General features: G+C 43.1%; 1 protein-coding gene across 12 annotated transcripts in view; it reads left to right on the plus strand.

Annotated features, from left to right (window-relative positions):
* Positions 1–20,847, plus strand: part of LTBP1 (latent transforming growth factor beta binding protein 1) — a 189,412-nt gene that overhangs the window by 123,567 nt on the left and 44,998 nt on the right. For 6 of the 12 annotated variants that reach the window (XM_080997605.1, XM_080997610.1, XM_080997612.1 and 3 more), the window contains 6 exons: positions 880–978; positions 4,366–4,491; positions 5,987–6,112; positions 12,968–13,087; positions 16,357–16,476; positions 20,398–20,520. In XM_080997605.1, the coding sequence (XP_080853731.1) occupies positions 880–978; positions 4,366–4,491; positions 5,987–6,112; positions 12,968–13,087; positions 16,357–16,476; positions 20,398–20,520 (714 nt within the window). The remainder of the gene's footprint in view (positions 1–879; positions 979–4,365; positions 4,492–5,986; positions 6,113–12,967; positions 13,088–16,356; positions 16,477–20,397; positions 20,521–20,847) is intronic. The other 6 variants (XM_080997609.1, XM_080997611.1, XM_080997614.1 and 3 more) reach the window with 1 other exon arrangement.

Genomic DNA, 20,847 nt, shown 5'->3' on the forward strand with positions numbered 1-20,847 from the left:
TTATCTCTTCTATCATTATGCCTGAAGCAGGCTTAAGAAGGGAAATGACTGCAAAACTGTTCACTGTGTGCAACACAGTGTGATAAAGTACTCTCTGCTTAGCCAGTGAGCAATGAACCCATGAAACCCATGAATCTTTGGATTGCTAATGAGTCTACTGAACTCAATGGAGGTTGTACAGCAGCTGTGCTTGGTTAATTGTGCCCATGAATTTTTATGTGCAAAAATTTTATGGAGGGGCATATGTTGAAGTGTAAGAGAAATAGATTTAATTGAAATGGAGAATGATTTGGAAGTCCTTTTCATCTTTCTGAATGTGGTAGACATTTAACTTAGGCACCAAAAAGTGAATTGAAGTGGGAACAAATTTTCCGAAAGTGGTCCCACAATCCCTTGTGTATTTCAAACATCTCATTCAGTGATGCTTATACAGTGAAGTTTCGTCACTATACTTGCTTTATTAGTTTTACACTGTTCCAGATTTCTTTCACATGCAGCAGAGTAACAAATAGGTCAGACTGTTAGTCAGTGTTCAAAATAAGAAATTATTTTGAGTAATTTAGCAGATGTTCATGTGTTTGCTGCTTGGTAAGACTAAAGCATATAACAGTATTGCGCATCTCCTTATAACAACACATGCACTCTGGGCATGTTTTGTGGGGAGCAAAAGGCACTAGCAACTAAAGGAAGATGTGCAGTTTCTTCAAAATTCAGGATTTTAGAAGATACACAATGGGAGTCTGTAACATGCACCACCTAGAAACATATAAAGAGACCCTTACTACAGTTTTCCATTAATGATTAATTCATTAAGCCATGCACGTATTTTAAAACTTGCCTTCCTCATATGTAAATAATTTTCTCTTTTCTTTTGCACAGTAGTAGTTGAAAAAACCTCTCCTCCTGTGCCTGTAGAAGTTGGCCCAGATGTGTCTACTTCAAGTGCTAGTCAAGTAATAGCACCGACTCAAGTTACAGGTATGATGCATACTTTCCCCACAAAAAAATGGCTGGAGGTAGAAATGGGTGCATACTCCCAAATAACTGAGGGCTATTAGAGCGTCAAACAGGAAGAATAGAGCAGCAGAACACAGGAAAATTCAGGGCCAAAAATGTTCAGTTTAAGAGGGTGGAATTGTATGTTATTTTTGGCAAGTCTGGTCATATGGATGGCATGCAGTTCACAGTTGACTTACATTGTGTATATAAAATAGAGGAGTCTAAAGGATTCCACCCACCTGGAGTGTATTTGCAGGTTTGTATACCATGGTTCAACTGCATTTTTTCTGCATGCATGTGGGGACAGTTTCTGGTCAGCTCCACATACAGGCATATTACATTTCAGGACGCATACTTTATGCAAATATGCTTCCCCAAAGCTCTTAAAATGCCTTTTTCTATAAGCGGTGCATTAACGCGTATCCCCCTTAAAAGCATATGAAAAGACACAGGCATGACATGGTGAGCAATCTTGTGAATTTACCCATATTCCATAATAAAAACTTGAGAAAATCACATTGATTTCTAAAGGTGCCTAATGAAAATAATAATTTGGGGATCGTTTCCAGAATCTGATCTAGAACTGGGTTGTGTGGGGAAGTCATTGTTTGAGAAACATACTCCCTCAGCTTTTGTAGGGCCAGGGTCCCACCTTTCTAGGCTAGGTAGGAAAAGCCTAGCGGTGCGCAGGTTTCCAGGATGCACCTCCAAGAGATTGGCAGTTTTATTTATCTTCATTGATAAATGTCTTGTTCCTGATCCTCCACCACCTGTTCAGGCCCCATGAGCATGTATGTGAAATTAAGATTCTCCCCCCGCCCCCAGTATGCATAATTTTACACTTGTTTACATTGAATTCCATTTGACATTTTACTGCCATTTCACTAAGTTTGAAGAGGTCCTTTTGGAGTTCTTCAGAATTCTTTTTCTTTTGTTTCAACAACCCTGGACAACTTACTATCATTTTATTATTACCTTGGCCATCTTACTGCTCACTCCTAGGTCTAAGTTGTTTATAAACAAGTTAAAAAGCACAGTTTCCAATGCCAGTCCTTGGCACTTTCTACCTTCTTCCTTAGAGAACTGTCTCTTTATTCCTACCGCCTGCTTCCTGAAACTTAACCATTTCCTGATCCACAAGAGAACCACACCTCTTTTTCTATGATTGCTACATTTATTCAGGAATTCTGTCATAGTTCTGTGTTTAAACGTCACAAATGTTAAGTTTTCTACCCCTAGTGCGCACACTTGTTTCTAAGGAGTGGTATGCAGTACAGCCATGTTGCATAGCATCTTATTAATGTCTCTCCTCCAGAGCATCTGTAAGGAAAATTTTGATCAACCCTTTCCAGCGGATCAAAGAATTTCAACAGTAGTGATGATATTTCTGTATTCTCCAGGCTCTGGAACTTTCTTTAATACTCTGGCTTCAATTTATCTTTGCAAAGGGTTTTTCTTAGTTAAGTACTACCAGCTGTGTAGTTTGCTATAAACTTACTGATATATTCCAGCATACCCTGCAATTTCTAAATTCAATGTTTATCTCTATGTCTCTGAATGTTCTATATTTGTTGAATCTTTGCAACATCCATCAGTATTCCATTTGAGGTCAAGTTTGCCTAATAAACAGTTGCTTTCTTTTTTTAAAAGAAATGCATATGCTATTAATAGATTACATTGTTATCCTAGCACATTAAGCTATGTGCTTGCTGGGTGATCCTTTGGGCCAGTTAACAGAATCCTTTTTAGGACAGATGAGATAAATGACAGGTGCTATTCTGTGTATCAGTAAAAGGGCTGTAGTAAAAGTTTATTATTATTATTATTATTATTATTATTATTATTACAGATCCCACTACTTCTGTGATAGTTGTCTGGGCAAATTGTATAATCAGTATTCATTTCAGTGCCATAACTTCTCTCAGCATCTAGGACTGTGCATTTTAATATGAAGCCACTTTCAGTATTGAATAGGTTCCAGAAGGCAATTTTTGGAGGCAGACATTGTACAGAAAATGTAAAGGATGGAACTTCCTATGCCCTTGGTTATCTACCTAAATGCTGTGGTGCATATTAAAAATGTTTCTACAGTGTGTGCATTATTAGCAAACATTGCATATCCTTTTGACTTAATTACCGGCCCTGGCATCAGGCAAATTAAGGGGGTTCAATCCCCAACCTCCACAGATCTCAGTGTCCCTTTTTACTGCTTTTGCTATAGGGTTGATAAGGATGGAGTTCTAAACCACAAAGTCAATGTGAATAAAGTTGCTTGGTGTCCCAGAATCCACCATAGTGGCTGCATGGAAATAACTGCCAACTTAAAGATGGAGTTTTATTGAGACACTTCTTGTGCTTCCACTTCTTAATCACAAATCACATTGCAGCAGGGAAGTTTGACTTCCTAGCATCTAAACTATTGGTTGGTTGTGCAAGCAAAATGTTCTTAGGCTTTAGTAGACAAAGTCCCCGCTGGTGTCACTGGTTCTTTTCTTCCAAGGTGAGTCAGGGCTGACTCCCCTTAACTGAATGAGTTCTGCTTCAGCTTTCAGGAGTTGTGAAGTAACTATTGCCTAAAGAATAGCTTGTGGATGAAGTCAAGCTTGCCCCTGGAAGCAACTGGACCAGCACCATTAGGAACTTTTAATATAAAGGCTTAGGTTGATAAAACTCAGGGGAGAATGTGTGTGGCTTTTTAACATGGGGCAACTCATCCAGAATGTCAACCCTTGAGCCCTGAAGGTTTGGCACGCTCCAGTCTTAACCCTGAGATGAGAAGGTGGAAGATGCTTACAATACGTGCATCAACATTTGACATAACTACCAGGGGTTTCTTTTTTTCTATAAAGATTAAAACCATGCTTCAGTTCACTTACAAATTCCTCATTACTATTCCAAAGAAGAAAACAGTGTACACAGCACATGTTGACCCATTCACTGAGGAGATCCTTGAGTTGCAGTTTCATATGGCTCTAGCATTGAGTTCGGAAGTTAAGAGGCCATCCTGGGTCTCTGTCAAACATTTCTTGCATGTTTACAGGCCAGTTCCTTTCACTTGATTTCCAGATGCATTAGGGTAGTATGTAAATATAGGGAACGGAAGGGCAAGCTTTTGTAGGGTGTATTTCAGGTTGTTTATTTTAAGTATTGTTTCATAGAAACTCTGTACTGGCTTCTTGCTCCACAGCCACTGGGTTGGATAACAAGAGGCTGGAATAATAATTTTATTATTTGTACCCCACCCATCTGACTCAATTGCCCCAGCCACTCTGAATGGTTTTTCTTCCTTTTTAAATTGAGAATAGTAGTGGACTTATGCAAATGTTTTAAATGACCTGCTCCAGGTATGTTTTTCTTTCTATTTAGAAATCAACGAGTGCACAGTGAACCCAGATATTTGTGGAGCAGGACATTGTGTTAATTTGCCTGTGGGATACACCTGTTTCTGCAATGATGGATACAAGCTTAATGATCAACAAACAAAATGTTCTGGTATGAGAAATTTTCTTTGCCTTTGCTAAGTGAAGGATCTGAAGAAATGTAACCTGTAATTTGTATGAAACAACTATGGTAAATAAGAATGGCTTCTTCCTTTTTTGGTCCTTAATCTTGGTCAAAATACATTTTTTAAAAGATCTCCCATGTTCTCATAGAACTTTGCAGCTCTTTTGTACCAGGTATGAGGAAACGGGGCCCTTCAGAGGTTGTTGGACTACAACTGCCATCATCCCAGACGACTGGCCACACTGACTGGAGCTGATGGGAGTCCAGAAACATAGAATCATAGAATTGTAGAGTTGGAAGGGACCCCAAAGGCCTTTTAGTGCAACCCCCTGCGATGCAGGGATCTTAACTAAAGTATATGTGACAGGTGCCATCCAACCTCTGCTTAAAAGCCTCCAAGGAAGAAGAGTCGACAAGTGCACACTTTCTGAGAAGAGACCATTCCACTGTTGAACAGATCTTACTGTCAGAAAGTTCTTCTTTCTGACAGTAATCTCTTTTCTTGTAACTTGAAGCTATTGATTTGGGTCCTAGCCTCTAGAGCAGGAGAAAACAAGCTTGCTTCCTCTTCTATGTGACAGCCCTTGAGATATTTGAAGATGGCTCTTCTCACTGTCAAAGCTAAACGTACCCAAATCCCTCAACTGTTCCTCATAAGGCTTGTTTTCCAGACCCTTGATCACCTTAGTCTTCTTCTTCTGCACTTGTCAATATCCTTATTAAATTGTGGCACCCCAAACTGGACACAGTACTCCAGATGTCGTCTGACCAAGGCAGCATAGAGTGGTACTATTACTTGCCTTGATCAGGACACTATACTTCTGTTGATGCAGCCCAGAAGTCACATGGTCCCCATCCCTGAACTGTACACTACCTAAATGTATCTTGGCACACAACCTGTTCTAAATTATCCTGCATGCACAAAGGATGGCACTTGTAAATTAAGAAAACTGAGGTGCTTCAAGGAGTTTTTATATTTTTCCTCCTCGTAGACCGTGCTTTGGAATTCTAACAGGAGTGCATGAAATTTTATGATAGGTATTGCAAGGAACTGAATGTCTGCTAGGCTTCTTTATATTGCCCCATTTTAAAACTGTGTAAAGAGAAGGAGCGCCCTTCACTAGCCCTAGTTCTGAGAGGTTCCAGAATCTGCTGGCATATAGTATTTGACTCCCATATACATAAATGCATAAGTTCTCTCTGAAAGATCACTTATTACAACTAAGTATAGTTCCTTCCTTCAAGGAAAAGTAATACTCTGAAAGTTGGTATAAAGTAATACTCTGAAACTTTAAGCCAATAAGTCTGCTTTTTGAATCAGAATTTTATACCAAATCTTTATTGTTCACCTCCGTGGAAACAAATCTGTCTGTACTAATAGAGTCTGTCTTTCATTTTAGTGTCTTGTGTATATTGGGCGAAGTGAAGTGATGGTCATGACAGAGTACTACTTTTTCAATCTTCGTTTTTATTTCTTTAACAGATATTAATGAATGTACTCAGGCTCCCCATCTCTGCTCCCTTGGGCGTTGTGAAAATACAGAAGGAAGCTTCCTATGCATTTGCCAGGCAGGGTTCATGGCCAGTGAACAAGGAACAGACTGTGTTGGTAACTACTGTGCTTTATGAAACAAGCTCTTAATACTTGGGGCTAATAGCTAAGAGTTGGAGTTTGAAATCCGTTAAGGTCATTGGAAAACTACTTACATTGATTTACACAAGCACTGGACTGGGTGCTTAATGCTTAGGTTGCTCTTTTTGTTCATCGAGTATTTCTTAATAAAAATTGACCACCATTACAGAGGGCAAGTCATTACTCATTCTGTCTTCCTAAAATTATTTATTTGTGCAGTTATACTTCCTTGAAAATATAATGTTGCTGTAAGAGCTGAAGTCGTAAAATATGTTTATAGAGGATAGGTTTTCTCTCTCTCTCCCATGTGTGATGGGACGATGAGCTGCTTGTGTGTAAAATCCTAGTCCCTCAGAGTTTGGTCAAGTTTGCAAACCTCTGTCTGTAACGGAGCCCCTTAAACATGGCTCCGTCAGTCGCTGGCAGATTCCGACAGTGGTTGCTTTCGGAATCGCTTCCAACATAAAAGCTCCTTAACGGAAACACGTCTTCTGGACTCTCTGCGTGACAGTTTCCGGCGAGGAGTGGGTGTCCCTACAGGAGGTCCTGAAACCTCCCCACTGTTTTCGCTGGAAGTGTCTCTGAGCCATCCCTCCAGCTCACTTTCCCCCAGCTCAGCTCCTCTCCCCCTACTGGTTCCCTCTTCAGCTGCTGAGTCTCTCCCAACCTGTGTGAGCCCTTTCACTTCCCTTCCTTCCGATGGCAGTTCCCTGACATCCACCTCCCCTCCAGGGCCCCCTTCATCCCCTCTCGCCCCCTCCTCTACGGGCGGTGAGGAGGCAAAACCCCGGAATGAACTTCCTTCATCTTCCGATGTCCCGAACACTTCTCTCCACCTGTTGCGGTTCCTGGTCTCGAAGTACTCCTCCTCCTCAGAGTCCATCTCCCCTTCCCCTTCCGAGTCCGAGAATCCTTCCAACTCCTCCTCCTCATCGGTGGTCCCAAAGTATTCCCTCCGGAACCTCTCCACAGGCTGAGGTTTCCTTGGGAACCTTTGATGGAACGTTTCTATCAATACCTCGTCATTGATATCTTCTGCCATTACCCAAGTGTTTTCTGACTCCGGTTCTCCTTCCCACGCTACCAAATACTCCACCTGATCCCCCTTCCACCTGGCGTCGAGGATTTCTGCCACATGGCTGCTGCATTCCCTTTCTTCTATGACCGGTCCCCGAGTGGCCATCCCTTCTCGTCCCCCCTCATACGGTGACAGTAACGACCTGTGAAATACTGGGTGCAGTTTCATGTGGTTGGGTAACCGGAGCCTGAAAGCCACTGGGTTGACCTGTTGAATGACCTCAAAGGGACCCAATCTCCTGGGTCTTAATTTCTTACAACCTCCTTTGAACGGCAACCCTTGGGTTGACAGCCACACCCTATCTCCCACCCTTATGGTTTCACCTTCCCTTCGGTTCTTGTCTGCCTGCCTCTTGTATTCTTCCTTCGCCCTTTCTAAGTTGAGTTGTAGCTGACGATGGATTGCTTCCATTTCTTCTACAAAATGCTCGGCTGCCGGGACGCTCCATCTCTCCCCTTCTCCCCCTGGGAAAGCCCTGGGATGACACCCATAATTAGCCAAGAAGGGGCTCATCCCTGTGGACACATTCTCGGCATTGTTGTAGGCAAATTCCGCCAGCGCCAACTTTTCTACCCAGTCATTCTCTCTGTCATTGACATAACACCTCAGGTATTGCTGGAGGACACCGTTTGCTCTTTCCGCCTGCCCGTTGGTTTCAGGGTGCCGGGCAGTCGAAAAGTTGACCTCCACCTGCAGTAAGCTCATGAGCTTCCTCCAGAACCTGGAAGTAAATTGTTTTCCTCGGTCTGAGACCACCCTCAATGGCACCCCGTGCAACCTAAAAATGTGTTCTACAAATAACTTCGCTGTCTCTTCCGCCGTGACTGCATGCGAGCAGGCTACAAAGTGGCACATCTTTGTTAGTAGGTCTACCACCACCATGATGGCTGTTTTCCCCTTGGACTTCGGCAGATCAGTCATAAAATCTATCGACACTGCCTCCCAAGGTCGTTCTGGGGTTGGTAAGGGTTCTAATAGCCCCGCCGGTGCCCGCCTCTCCCCTTTGGCTCGCTGGCATTGCTCACACCCTCTTACATACTCCCGTACATCTTCCCTCACCTTAGGCCACCAAAATTCCCTGGTGACCAACCACATGGTTTTGTGTTGTCCAAAATGCCCCGCCGTGGGGCTGTCGTGCAACTGCTTGAGTACCCTCCCCCTTAAGTCTCCTTCAGGGATATACAGTGCCCCTTTGTAATACAAAGCTCCATTTCTTTCCTCGAAACCCCCTGGTTCCTCTCCCTCACCCCTAAGACCTCTGAGCTTATTCTGGGCGTATTCATCATTCTCTGTTTCCTCTACCAGTTCTCTTTGTCCCACCAATGCCGCCCCACACACCCAGCGGTCCTCTGGAATGACATGTCTCTCTTCGGGTGCTCCCTCCCCCTCCAAATATTCAGGTTTGCGTGAGAGAGCGTCCGCCCTAATGTTCTCTGGGCCTGGCACGTAACAAATCTCAAAGTTAAATTTGGAGAACTCCTGGGCCCATCTCACTTGCCGTTGGTTGAGCACTCGTGCCGTCCTCCAATACTCTAGGTTCTTGTGGTCAGTGCACACTTGCACCTTATGTTGTGCGCCAATTAGCAGGTGCCTCCATCTCCGGAACGCCTCATGAATGGCTAGTAGTTCTCGGTCATACACCGTGTAGTTCCTCTCGGATTTGTTCAGCTTTCGCGAAAAAAAGGCACACGGTCTCCACTCTGACTCCTCCTTCCCTGGCTGCAGAAGCACCGCCCCAATCGCTCTGTCTGATGCGTCAGTTTCCACTCTCATCGGTTTTTGTAAATCCACATGCAGGAGTTGTTGTTCCGAGGCGAAGGCCCTTTTTAGTTCCTCAAATGCTCGCTCCGCCTCCTCAGTCCAAACGAACTTCTTCTTACTGCTGAGACAGTCCGTAATGGGCGCCGTCAGGTGGGCAAAGTTTCGGATGAACTTACAATAGAAGTTCCCAAATCCTAGGAACCTCTGCACATCCTTCCTTGTTTTGGGTGTTTTCCATTCCAGCACCGCCTGGACCTTGCCGGGATCCATGGCCAATCCCTTGTCTGACAGGCGATACCCCAGGAATTCCACCTCCTTGGTATGAAACTGACACTTCTCCAGCTTCACCCACAGCTGGTTGGCTTGCAGCCTGCTCAACACTTCTCTGACGTCTCTCACATGCTGCTCCTCATTCTCAGAATACACCAACACGTCGTCTAAGAAGGCCACACAATTCTTGTAAAGCAAAGGCCCCAGGACGTGGTTCATAAACGATTGAAAGCACGCGGAGCCTCCTTGTAGGCCGAAGGGCATAACTAAATATTCAAATGCCCCCAAAGGGGTGAACATGGTGGTTTTCCATTCATCCCCCTTCCTTATTCGTATCAGGTTGTACGCCCCCCTTAGGTCCAGTTTAGTAAAAATCTTTCCCTTCCTGACCCTTGTCAAAATGTCGTCAATCCTGGGCATAGGGAAAGCCACTGGTTCTGACACTGCATTTAAGGCCCTGAAGTCACACACAAGCCTCGGCTTGTTCGTGTGTTTTTTTATCCACAAAAAACACTGGGCTGCCCCCCACCGCCCTGGACTCTCTGATGAACCCTCTCTTCAGGTTCTTGTCAATGAACTCTCTTAGCTCCTGCATCTCTCTGTCTGACATGGCGTACAGCTTGCCTACAGGGAGCTGTGCCCCAGGGAGTAAATTGATTTGACAGTCAAAGGGTCTATGCGGGGGTAGTTGGTCAGCTTCCCTTTCGCTGAAGACGTCGCGGAGATCTGCGTATTGTCGTGGTACCTTCACGTTCTCCGTTACTTCAGTCCCTGCTAGGGTGGCTTGGGCCCCTGCCAAACCCTTTCCCTCTTTGCAGTGTTCTAAGCAATGTGCTGAACCAAAAGAAACCACTCTCTGATGCCAGCCCACCAGCGGATCATGTAACGCTAGCCAGCTCATCCCCAATATAATGGGAGCTCCTCCCAAGGTGGCCACATTAAACGCTATCAGTTCGGTGTGCCTTGCCACCTTCATTATCATTGGGACGGTCTGCAAGCTGACTTCTCCTCCCAACAGCTCCCTGCCATCGATCGTGGTCACCTGCAGGGGGTTGCTTAAAGGGATCGTCTGTATCTGGTGTTCAGCTGCAAACTCTTTGCTCATGAAATTGCAGGAGCTGCCTGAGTCCAACAGCGCCTTTATCTTTAGAGGGTGTCCGTTTGGCAGCTCTAGCGCCACTTCTATCACTAGGGCGGGTTTAGGAGGTTCTGGCGTGGGCACTTTCACTGCTCTTTGGCCTGGCTGCTGTGCCCCGACGGTGGCAGCCAGGCGTTGGCTTTTACTTGCTTCGGTATTTCTTCCTCTCTTCCCTCCACAGCTCCTACCATCCCTTGCCATTCCTTCCTCTGGGGGCAGACTCTGGCAAAGTGACCTGGCTGTTGGCAGAGATAGCATTTCCGGGCGCCTTTTCCCTCCTTCTTTCCCCCCTCACTGGGCTTTGAAACTGCGCGCGCGCGCGCGCTGTTCCGATTTCCATCGGCTCTGCCGGCGGGAAAGTTGGCTCTGGAATGTCTGGAATGCGGAACTCCTTCCAACGTTCCCCCTTCCCTTCCCGCCTCTCCAATGCTCTCGCCTCCTGGCGCGCTCCTATGGTCAGCGCTGATTTGGTCAGCTGGTCCATAGACTCCGCCCTGGGCGCCCGGGAAAGTTCGTCTTTCACAGCCGAAGAAAGCCCTTCTTCAAAGAGCATTTGAATGGGTTCCGCCGATAGATCCCACCCCAATTTATGGATCAACATGGTGAACTCAGTCCAGTACTCACGGACAGATCGGCTCCCCTGTTTGCAAGCCATTAACTGTCTGTGCACCACTCCCTGTTCAATATCGCTGGAAAACATCAGATCCATGGCGTGAAAGAACTTCATCGTGTCCTTTAGGACGTCACTATTCGCTGCCATCAGGGGTCTAACCCAGTCTCTCGCCCCCTTTTCAAGATGCCCAATCACGAAAGCCACTCGTGATTCCTCGTCAGGGAATTCATCAAACTGCAGATTGAGGGCATATTGCATCTCTGTCCGAAAGCCATGATAGTCTTTGGGCTCCCCCCCAAACTTCTGCACCAATCCTGGTACCTTTCTGACGAGCTGGGTGTCTTTCCCCTTTTTGTCTGCATCCTGAGCCCTCCTCTCCTCAAGCCTCGCCGTCTGCAGCGCTAGCTGGACCTCCAACACCCGGTACCTTTCTTCCAGGCTTGGACCCGCTCCAGCTCCTGCTTCTCCGGTTCCGGCTGGGTTGCTCATGATGCCTTCTCCTGCACAAGCTGCTCACGGAGACTGTCGGAATGCTGTGATGGGACGATGAGCTGCTTGTGTGTAAAATCCTAGTCCCTCAGAGTTTGGTCAAGTTTGCAAACCTCTGTCTGTAACGGAGCCCCTTAAACATGGCTCCGTCAGTCGCTGGCAGATTCCGACAGTGGTTGCTTTCGGAATCGCTTCCAGCATAAAAGCTCCTTAACGGAAACACGTCTTCTGGACTCTCTGCGTGACAGTTTCCGGCAAGGAGTGGGTGTCCCTACAGGAGGTCCTGAAACCTCCCCACTGTTTTCGCTGGAAGTGTCTCTGAGCCATCCCTCCAGCTCACTTTCCCCCAGCTCAGCTCCTCTCCCCCTACTGGTTCCCTCTTCAGCTGCTGAGTCTCTCCCAACCTGTGTGAGCCCTTTCACTTCCCTTCCTTCCGATGGCAGTTCCCTGACACCATGCATGAGAATAGATTTCACATAGATCATTAGCAACCAAAACAGCTCTGTAATTGGCCCCTCTCAAATGTGAATACCATTTCTAAGTGACACTAAAGAAGGTCTATCAAATGTTAACATAGGACCATTTTGAACATTCATGGTGTTGTTTGTGTGATTTGCTGTGACTGTTCCTGGAGATACACTTACATGGAGAACTTTTATCAAGTTTGTATCCACAGATTAAATGGGTAGCAGTCTATGGCTGCTGTTCAGGAACTTACTGTAAGGCTTACTGCTTTTCAAACCATGGCAACCAGCCATCAGAGTTTAGTTTATATTATAGCTGATGGTTGGGGATGATGGGATTTGTAGTCCAGCAACATCTGGAGGCTGCCGTGTTGCCCATCCTGCTGTAAACGGTACTGAGCTAGTAGTTTCATTTGGTACAAGGCACCTTCCTATGTTCCATAGAGCATTCTTAGAGGTATTGTAGCAGGGCACCCAAATACAAAGTCTCTGCTGGAAGGTGGCTGGACAAATGGTCCTCTCACATGATCAGGGCATGACTGAAGGACAGTAAATATTAGTAAGCAAATAAACTCATGGACATCAGTCCTAGTAACACCTGCAATTACTAAAGCAAGAATATTGACATTACAGGTTGTAGTTGTTGCAACTAAGATCTGTGAGCTCCCCAGCTAATAGTCTATTTATGCAAGTAAGCAGCCAGTCTTGGGAGTGATAAGATTAACAGTTTACATGGCCCTAAGAATAAGAATTCTGGGCAGATTCAGCTAACCCAGTGCACTAACAGAAACTTGTTCAAGGATTCCACTAGTGTTGGGAGCACCCTTAGAATAGTGTGCAAGGGGAAGAGAAAGGAGATAATTGCAGCTGGCAACTAGGAATGCTTGCACTGATTGGACAATCATATTAGAATGATGTTGACTTTCATCCTCTGTAAATGTGTGTATTCTTAAAAAGAAAAGGAAGAATAGTGTATTTACAGTACATACTTAACTTTTGTATTCATTTTGGTTTCTAGATGTTGATGAATGTTCTGGATCTCACACCTGTGGGGAAGGACGCTGTATAAATACCATTGGTTCATACATATGTGCTTGTGACACTGGATTCCGTATGAACAGGAGAGGCCAGTGTGAAGGTATGTTGATACTCTGAAATGTTGGAATGATCATCCACAGACATTATTATTAGTTTCCTTAATTCCTTTAGAAAAGCCATCCGAGGAAGTTGTGCCATAGAGAGCAATGTTTATTCATTTGAGGACACTAACATGGTAGAGTCAGGACTGATGATGCAAGAATCCATAACCTACCCTATCCTTTCATTAAGCTCTACTGTCTCTCTTCATCTTTACATATAAGTTGTGTTTCCAATGGGTAAACCAGGGTTTCTTCACAGCAAACATACAAAACGTGAATGAATGTCAGACATGCATCCATAAACACCTGTGTACATGTGTCAAGACTTTAAAGATATAGATATATCATGGGAATTTCTTCCCGTTGAATATTTCTGTTCCCTTCATTGTGCCTTTTCATCGCCAGCTGTTCGTTCTGCCTAGACATCAGAGGTTAAAGAGATGGTTGTGCTATCACTTTATGGTTATGTTCTGTGCTGCTGCTGCTTGTTAGTTACAGTGTTGTTGTTCAGGATAAATGTTATTTGGTATAGTTGTTGACATTTTATTCTCTGTTTTATTATAAATTGTTCATCACCCTGGGAATTCCTGTTGAAGGTTGGTGGTCTTGTTGTTGTCATGATCATTTAGTAATAATAATTCACTGTTCACATATTTGCTTCTGGAACAACTGTGGTAAATATGACTGCAGCATAAAATGTGGAGCTGCTTTTTCTTAAAAGTGGGTATTTACAGACAAGGGTCTGCTAGTATCAGCTTGCCTGCTAGTGACTCCTCAGTGACACTCCTGTGATTAATAAACCAGATGAGGATAGTGCTGGTTCCCATACTGTGTGCCACTGTTCCAAATGACCTGGCAAAATCAGCATGGACAGCAAACCAACACTGTTGCTAAACTTCAGCGATAGAAGTCTCCCTTCCTAAAAAATGGGGGGGGGGCATAAGAGCTTCAATTTTAAAATTGGAAATTATTAAAATTAAAGTTGGAAACCTCACTATCTACTTTATCTGTAAATTTGTTCTATTGAAATTATTTATAAAAATTGCTATTGACAATGAAGTTCATCACTTCACTTGTTACAAAGGAATCCATTTGTGGTTTGGAATAAAATATTGGCAAAAATCCATCGTTTTATAGAACAAAACGTCCCAGCACGTCTAACTTACAACGCATATGAAGTTAGGTTTTGGCCTGAATATCCCCTTGAGTTAAAAAATAAAAATCAACATAAATTCATTCATAAATTAAAATGATATTCAGTTACTCCTACTTAATCATCAGTGTCTTTGTACTTTGTTTTCATACCTGTCACCTTCGATCAGAATATGCGTTTTTTAAGCTAGCATATTCTTCTGCAGTCTCTAAGCTCCAGCTTTTGCTAGTACAGTATAAGAATTACTGGGTTTATGTTCATTTTTTAAAAATTAAAAGATGGCTTTAGATATCGATTTCACAATTTGGTGCTCATTGGTGTCAAGGGTGTGAAAATTATGCATATTTTTTACAACAGAATTTGCAGTGAAAGGAAGAAAGAAGCAGAGTCCCGAATAAATAGGATCAAACAGGCCATGGCTTGATTGAAAGACAAGATCAATAAAACAATTGATAATAATAATCCGCCAATACCATCAGAGTGGAGCTGGTTCCTACAAGAATCTCGGGGAGAGTGGCTTGATGTCCCCTTGGTACCACTGTAGTCAAGGCTATGCCTGATGGGTAACAATCCATTCTCCTTGTGAGAAGAGGCTGATGGGAAGTGGTCACCCATATTAGACACCTTTAGTTTTGCTGGGTTAGCCTACAATCCTGGGAAACAGCTCCACTCTCAAGAGCTGATCCAGTCTCCTTCCTACCTCCTTTTCACAACTATGTGAGACCTTGTGCAAATGGAGCCTGAAGTGTCAACTGCAGAAAGGCAGACTGTCTTGTCTTCCCCTTGAGTCCTGTTTCCCTCTTCCCTCAGTTAGCATTGTTTGGAGTTTGTTTTACCTATTGCAAGCATAACAGGTCATGAGGCTGTAAGCCCAAAGTCTTCAGGCAGTGTCTAGTGCTCTAACTTTATGTTGTATGCAAATATATGCCATGTGTAATCAGTCCCTTGGTCCCAAATGATCTTCACATTAAGTGGAGATGAGGAAGAGAGAATGAAATTGTTGATTCTTCCTTTGCAAGTAGGAAATTGCTGATAAGTCAGATAAGGATATTCACCTGTCAAGATACAGCTATTTGATACAGTGGAAGAAAAGGAAAGGAATGTTCCATATTTCCTTTATGTTCATTACTACAGCAAACTATGTGGATAGTTTAGATTACATTTCAAGAAGCTGTGTAAGATAGCTGCAGGGCACCATTCATAATATTAGATTTGTATGTATTTTTATATAGCTTATTCCAGACACATGTTTTACTTTTCACATTGATAATTTATTATACATCTATGTTTTCGTTGGCTTTATTTAAAAAAATAAAATTTGTATACCAGGTATCTTTCAAAACCCAAAAATTGTCATATCCTTAACTCTGTGGTTGCTTATATAAATATTAAATTTGTTGTGATAAGGTGGTTTTAAATGTTTAGATTTTAGCTTCAAAACGAAACCCGTTTACCCAATGCGACATGTTTCCAAATAAATAAGCTTAGGATCTTTGCCTATGTTAGCAAGGTAATTTAAAAATATGTCTAATCATTAGTTGAAATATATCAAGTGTTTGTTTCCTGATTTTTTTACCTCTTGCCCTCCTTTCCAAGGAGTTCATAGCAGTGTTTTTAATTTCACAACAGCCCTGTAAGGTAGCTTTCCAAACTTTTCATGTTGGTGACACGCTTTTTAGACATGCACAATTTTGTGACACAGTAATTCAGTTTTGCCCGCAAACCGGAGGTTAAACTAGCTCCTTTCCAACGCCAGGAGGAGAACAGGGGGTGTTTGCGTGGCACACCTACACACTGCAGCCTACAAATTAATGTGTCATGACACACAGTTTGGAAAGCTCTTCTGTAATGTATGTTAAGCCAAGAGACAGGGACTTGCCTAAGAGCACCTAGTAAGCATCATAGGTAAATGGAGATTTAACCTTAGGCATCATTTAACCAAGCACAGCATTCTAGCACATTGTGTACTTCAATGGTTCCGTTCAGATCTGCATCTTCAAGACAGTAGCACCCAATGCTCAAAATATACCATCCCAAATTCTATTATAGCCTTAAGATTCCCTTGCGCTTTATGGATTATTAAAATCTTAAACTTCATTTGTTTTCTTTTTAAAGATATTGATGAATGCACAATTCCACACACTTGTTCAGATGCAGAGTGCATTAACAGTCCTGGTTCTTACCAATGTGTCCCTTGTAGAGATGGATTCAGAGGCTGGAACGGGAAATGCTATGGTAAATGCCTTGTTGAAAATGTTTTCTATGGCAAATATTGTTGCAGTTATTCCAGGTTTTTTCAGTGTCGTGTTCTTGGGCAAGGATGTTAACTTCCCTTGGCAACTATGATATGTAGACTTAGTGTTTGATAGATAAAGAATAATTAGAGTCACTGTGATTCACATCATGACTAGATTTCACTGGAAGTATATGGCTGCTGCTAAAACCAGCAGCCCAGTATCTCCTCCTCTCTCGTGATAATGAAATTACCTGCCACAACAAGACATTTTGTTTATTTCTTAAATTTCTCTCCTGCCCTTCCTTCCAAAGGAGCCCAGAGCAGCAAATATCAAAGTGTTAAAACAATACAATTTAAAATGAAATTGAAAAAAAAATTAAAACCATCTAAAAACATTTAGAACATTTAAAGCAATTGCGTGCACTCACATTTGCTAATTTCAAGCTCGCCAGGAGCAGTACCTCTCAGGAATCAAATGCCTTTTTAAACAGGGATGTTTTTAAAATTTATCCCAAAAATCAGTTATGAGGTGGAGAGATGCACCAGGGAGGGCATTCCACAAACAGAGAACCACCTTTGAGAAGGCCCTGTCATGGGTCAATATGTGATATGATGCTGCCATGTTCTGAGTTTCCCTGCTCAACTTCCTTGGTCTGCAGTTTCAGTAAACCAGGCATTGATCTTGCTTCACTTTACAGAAGAGAGGAGGTAACCTGGGGCTCTGAAAACATCTAGCTTTGGCATCATTCAAGAGTAAACTGAATGCAGAGAGTAATTCCTTTTTATGTGAGGAAAGCACATTCAAGCATTTCTGCACTTCATATTTCACTTCAGGCTCTGCACAGCTCAACCTTAAGCTCATACACAGTGAAATATACATCAGAGTAAAAGAACAATGGTATTTTCTAAGGGCTTGGCCATGCTCTTTCAGTCCACTCACACAACTGAAAATGAGGTAGTTGTCAAAATTCACTTTATTTTAAATTGAAAAAATGTTTAGCTTACTTTCATCTGTTTTGCCTACAATGTGTATCATTGAATAGACCAGCCCATGCATTTCTGAAGTTAACTTTTCTGAAAAAAATCCAACTACAAGAAATTATATTTTCCTGTGTTGTCTGGAATCCTGGTGCATGGCTTTTCAGTGTCTAGGTTAGGAGGGTTTTTTTTGTCATTGCTTACATTGGCTCTGGCTCCTGGCATCTTATCCTGTGCTGTCTGCTTTCAATGTTCAAAGCAAAAGGGACACTTTAAAATGACAGGCAGAGCAGATAGGTATGCCTTGATACAGTCTTATTGTGTTAATGCTTGCTGGCAAATTCTGAGAAGCTTAGTCAGCATTTCCTATGACTTTAAGCAGACAGACTTCCATTATCTGTCTGCCCTCCCACATATCTACTTACTTTCCTCCTTTATAAACCTTTTTTTCTTTTTTCTTCTCTAAAAGCCTTCTTTTTGTAGATAAAAACTTAAATGTCTGGGATAGTAGATGGTCAAACCCCAGAAACTAGTTGGGTCTTGCACACATGGGAGTTTTATATCCAGTGTAACTTAATGTTCTTCCTGCTAGTCTTCACTCTAATCTTGGAAACTCCTGTGGCTGATCTGCACATTATGTCTGTGATGCAGAGGCTGCTTAGAATGGCCTCCATATGGTGTTTTCCCTGCGCCAGCCCCATAATGTGTACCACTGCTCTCCATGTGATTCTGATGCATTTCTTGGAGGGTTTTCTTGCAAGCCATGATTAGGTCTTAACAGGGAAAGACATAATGGCTGCATTAGGATGATCAAATCTTAGTTTAACTAGCCAAGAAATGTGGAAGCCTCATGCACTTGCACACAGACACTTTAGTTCTCCCTTTGCACTGCTGGGGAAGCAAGCCAAGAAGTTGCTTCTTGTTACACCTGAGCTGGAAAACTATGGTTAAGGGCTTTCAAACAAGCTAGAATAGCCATGGTTTAATATTGGCTTCCATTATCCTGACTAGTTCGCACACCATGCTAAGCCAAACCGTGGCTTAGTGCAAATGCATGAGTGCCACAGAGAGGAACAAACCTTGAGCCCAGGTACAGACAACACTCTAAGCTAGAGGTGTACGAACATGACTTGAATACATACCATATTTTTCCATGTATAACATGACCCCATGTATAAGACGACCCCTATTTTTGGGAGCCCTCAACAGTTGTTGAGCTTCTTCTGTAAGTTTGCTGACCTGTTGAGCAGCTTTTCGACAATCCCCCGCTCTGGCTGACGGAACTGATGCCACAGTACACTGCATACTGGCTCTCACCAAATACTCTTCCTAAGCTGGGAAAAGTGGGTAAGCAGCTTCCTCTTCTGACATTTCCCTGCTACTGCCGCAGCACCAGCCCTCACTTACTTAGCATATTAACCCATGTTTAAGACGACCCTCAATTTATCACAAAAAAAAATAATTCAGAAAAAAGGTCATCTTATACGTGGAAAAATACGGTATCTCAGTCATCAATACCTGCTACCTTAACTGTGTGTTCCCCTTTCAGAACTAATGAATTTCCAAAGTGGTAGCCTTGTTAGTCTTTTGTAGCAAAAACAAAGAAGTGTCTTGTGGCACCTTAAAGACAAAGTTAATTAAATGGCTAATGGACCATCACTAAGCCTTCTGTGGCTGCAATTCTAACCATATCTAATTAGAAGTAATTCCCATTTAATTCAGTGTGGCTTACTCCCAGGTTAGTGGGGTTAGGATTGCAGCCTGTCTCACTAGTTTGATTTCACAGTTCAGAATAAAGTTACCTTATTTCCGTCACTCACTGTTTAGCACATGCTGTTGGTATTTTGTTCTTTGTGTCCTAGGTTGTATTAATAACTCTTGCCACCAAACCATAAATAAGCCCTTTTAAAAATTGCAGCGCTTTATTTCATTAAGTGCATATTTTATTTAGAAAATGACCTATCTCTTTGTGTTTCTGCTGAAACATAACTCTTAAGTGAATGCCCATGTGAAAAGAATAATAATAAATGATGAGTTCCAGAGTTTTTTCTGATTCATAGTAGAAAGCAGATTAGGGCTTCAATTCCAAACCCACTTACCTGGGAGTAAGTCCCATTGAATTCTACACACACATACCTCTATTCTCCATCCAGATAAGCAAGAGGCATTATCACAGCTTAAGGACAGATTCTAACCAGGGGGGAATTCCTGAGATGAGAAGCAGGGCTAGTGAGAGTTGTGGCCTGGGGAGAGACTAGAGGGTTGCTTTTGGTCCCCAGTCTGGAGGTTCCCCACCCCTAGAATCAGTGGCGTAGCATGGGGAGGGCACAGGGGCAGTTGCCCTGAGTGCAAAATTCTTAGGGATGCAAAATTTCAACACCTGGTGCTGCCTCAATACAGCTGTGTGCTTCTGTCACTGGGCTCTGTTGCAAATGGCTTCTCCGTGTGAACCAGGAAGTGGCCTGTCCAGATGACGGAATGATTCTTTTCTTAACTCTGAGGTTGCGATCTCCTGGGTGATGGGGACGCTGTTAGGCAGTTCAATGCACATGTGTACTCTGTCCACTTCCCACCCCTCTGCGTGGCCCTGGGTGCCGGCAACCCACGCTACACCACTGCCTGGAATAAAACCTCCTATTTGTGGAACTGAGAACTTTTTTGTATGCAAATTGCTGGTGTGGAGTAGAAGATAAACTAGACTGGAGCCCTAGTGAAGGCAAAGGGTCAGAAACCCCTAACAGGACATTTGGGTCTGGACTGGCAATTTGAACGTAACGGCACAGATACGGAGCTAACATGTCATCTAGTTTGGCCGTTACTGAGAAAACCATAAGAGAGTTAATAGAAGCTTGTTGGCCAATTCTGTTGAAACACCTCAAGCATCCTTAATTAATATTGTAAGAAACAGCGTCTTGTCTAAATCCAATCTTTGTTATCCACAGATATAAATGAATGTCAATATAGCAGTCTCTGCACAAATGGCCAGTGTGAAAACTTGGAAGGCTCTTTCAGATGTCTTTGTAGCCAAGGTTATCAACTGTCCCCTGCCAGAGATCAGTGTGAAGGTAGGAATTGATTAATACCTTTGTTATTTAAATATAACATGCCTAATGTCTGCCAAGAGAGGTGAAATAGACTTATTCATCATGGGCATTCAAAGCATGAGAATTGTATTCCTCACTCAGTGCATTGGTGGAATCTTCTTCATACCACTTCAGAAAAGTAAACATAAAGGTAGGGCTGGAGCTACTTGAACACCTGTGCATTCTCTTTTCTGGTGTTCTGAAATCTTGGGAGAAATTCATAAGATCAGATGCCATGGGAGAGTCTTTTTGTGTACTGTTTTAAAAAGATTAACCCTTCCCTCTATTTGAAGGACCCCTAAAGATAAA

The sequence above is a fragment of the Podarcis pityusensis genome (genome assembly GCF_964106645.2).
Source record: "Podarcis pityusensis genome assembly, chromosome: 3".
Taxonomy (NCBI): Eukaryota; Metazoa; Chordata; class Lepidosauria; order Squamata; family Lacertidae; genus Podarcis; species Podarcis pityusensis.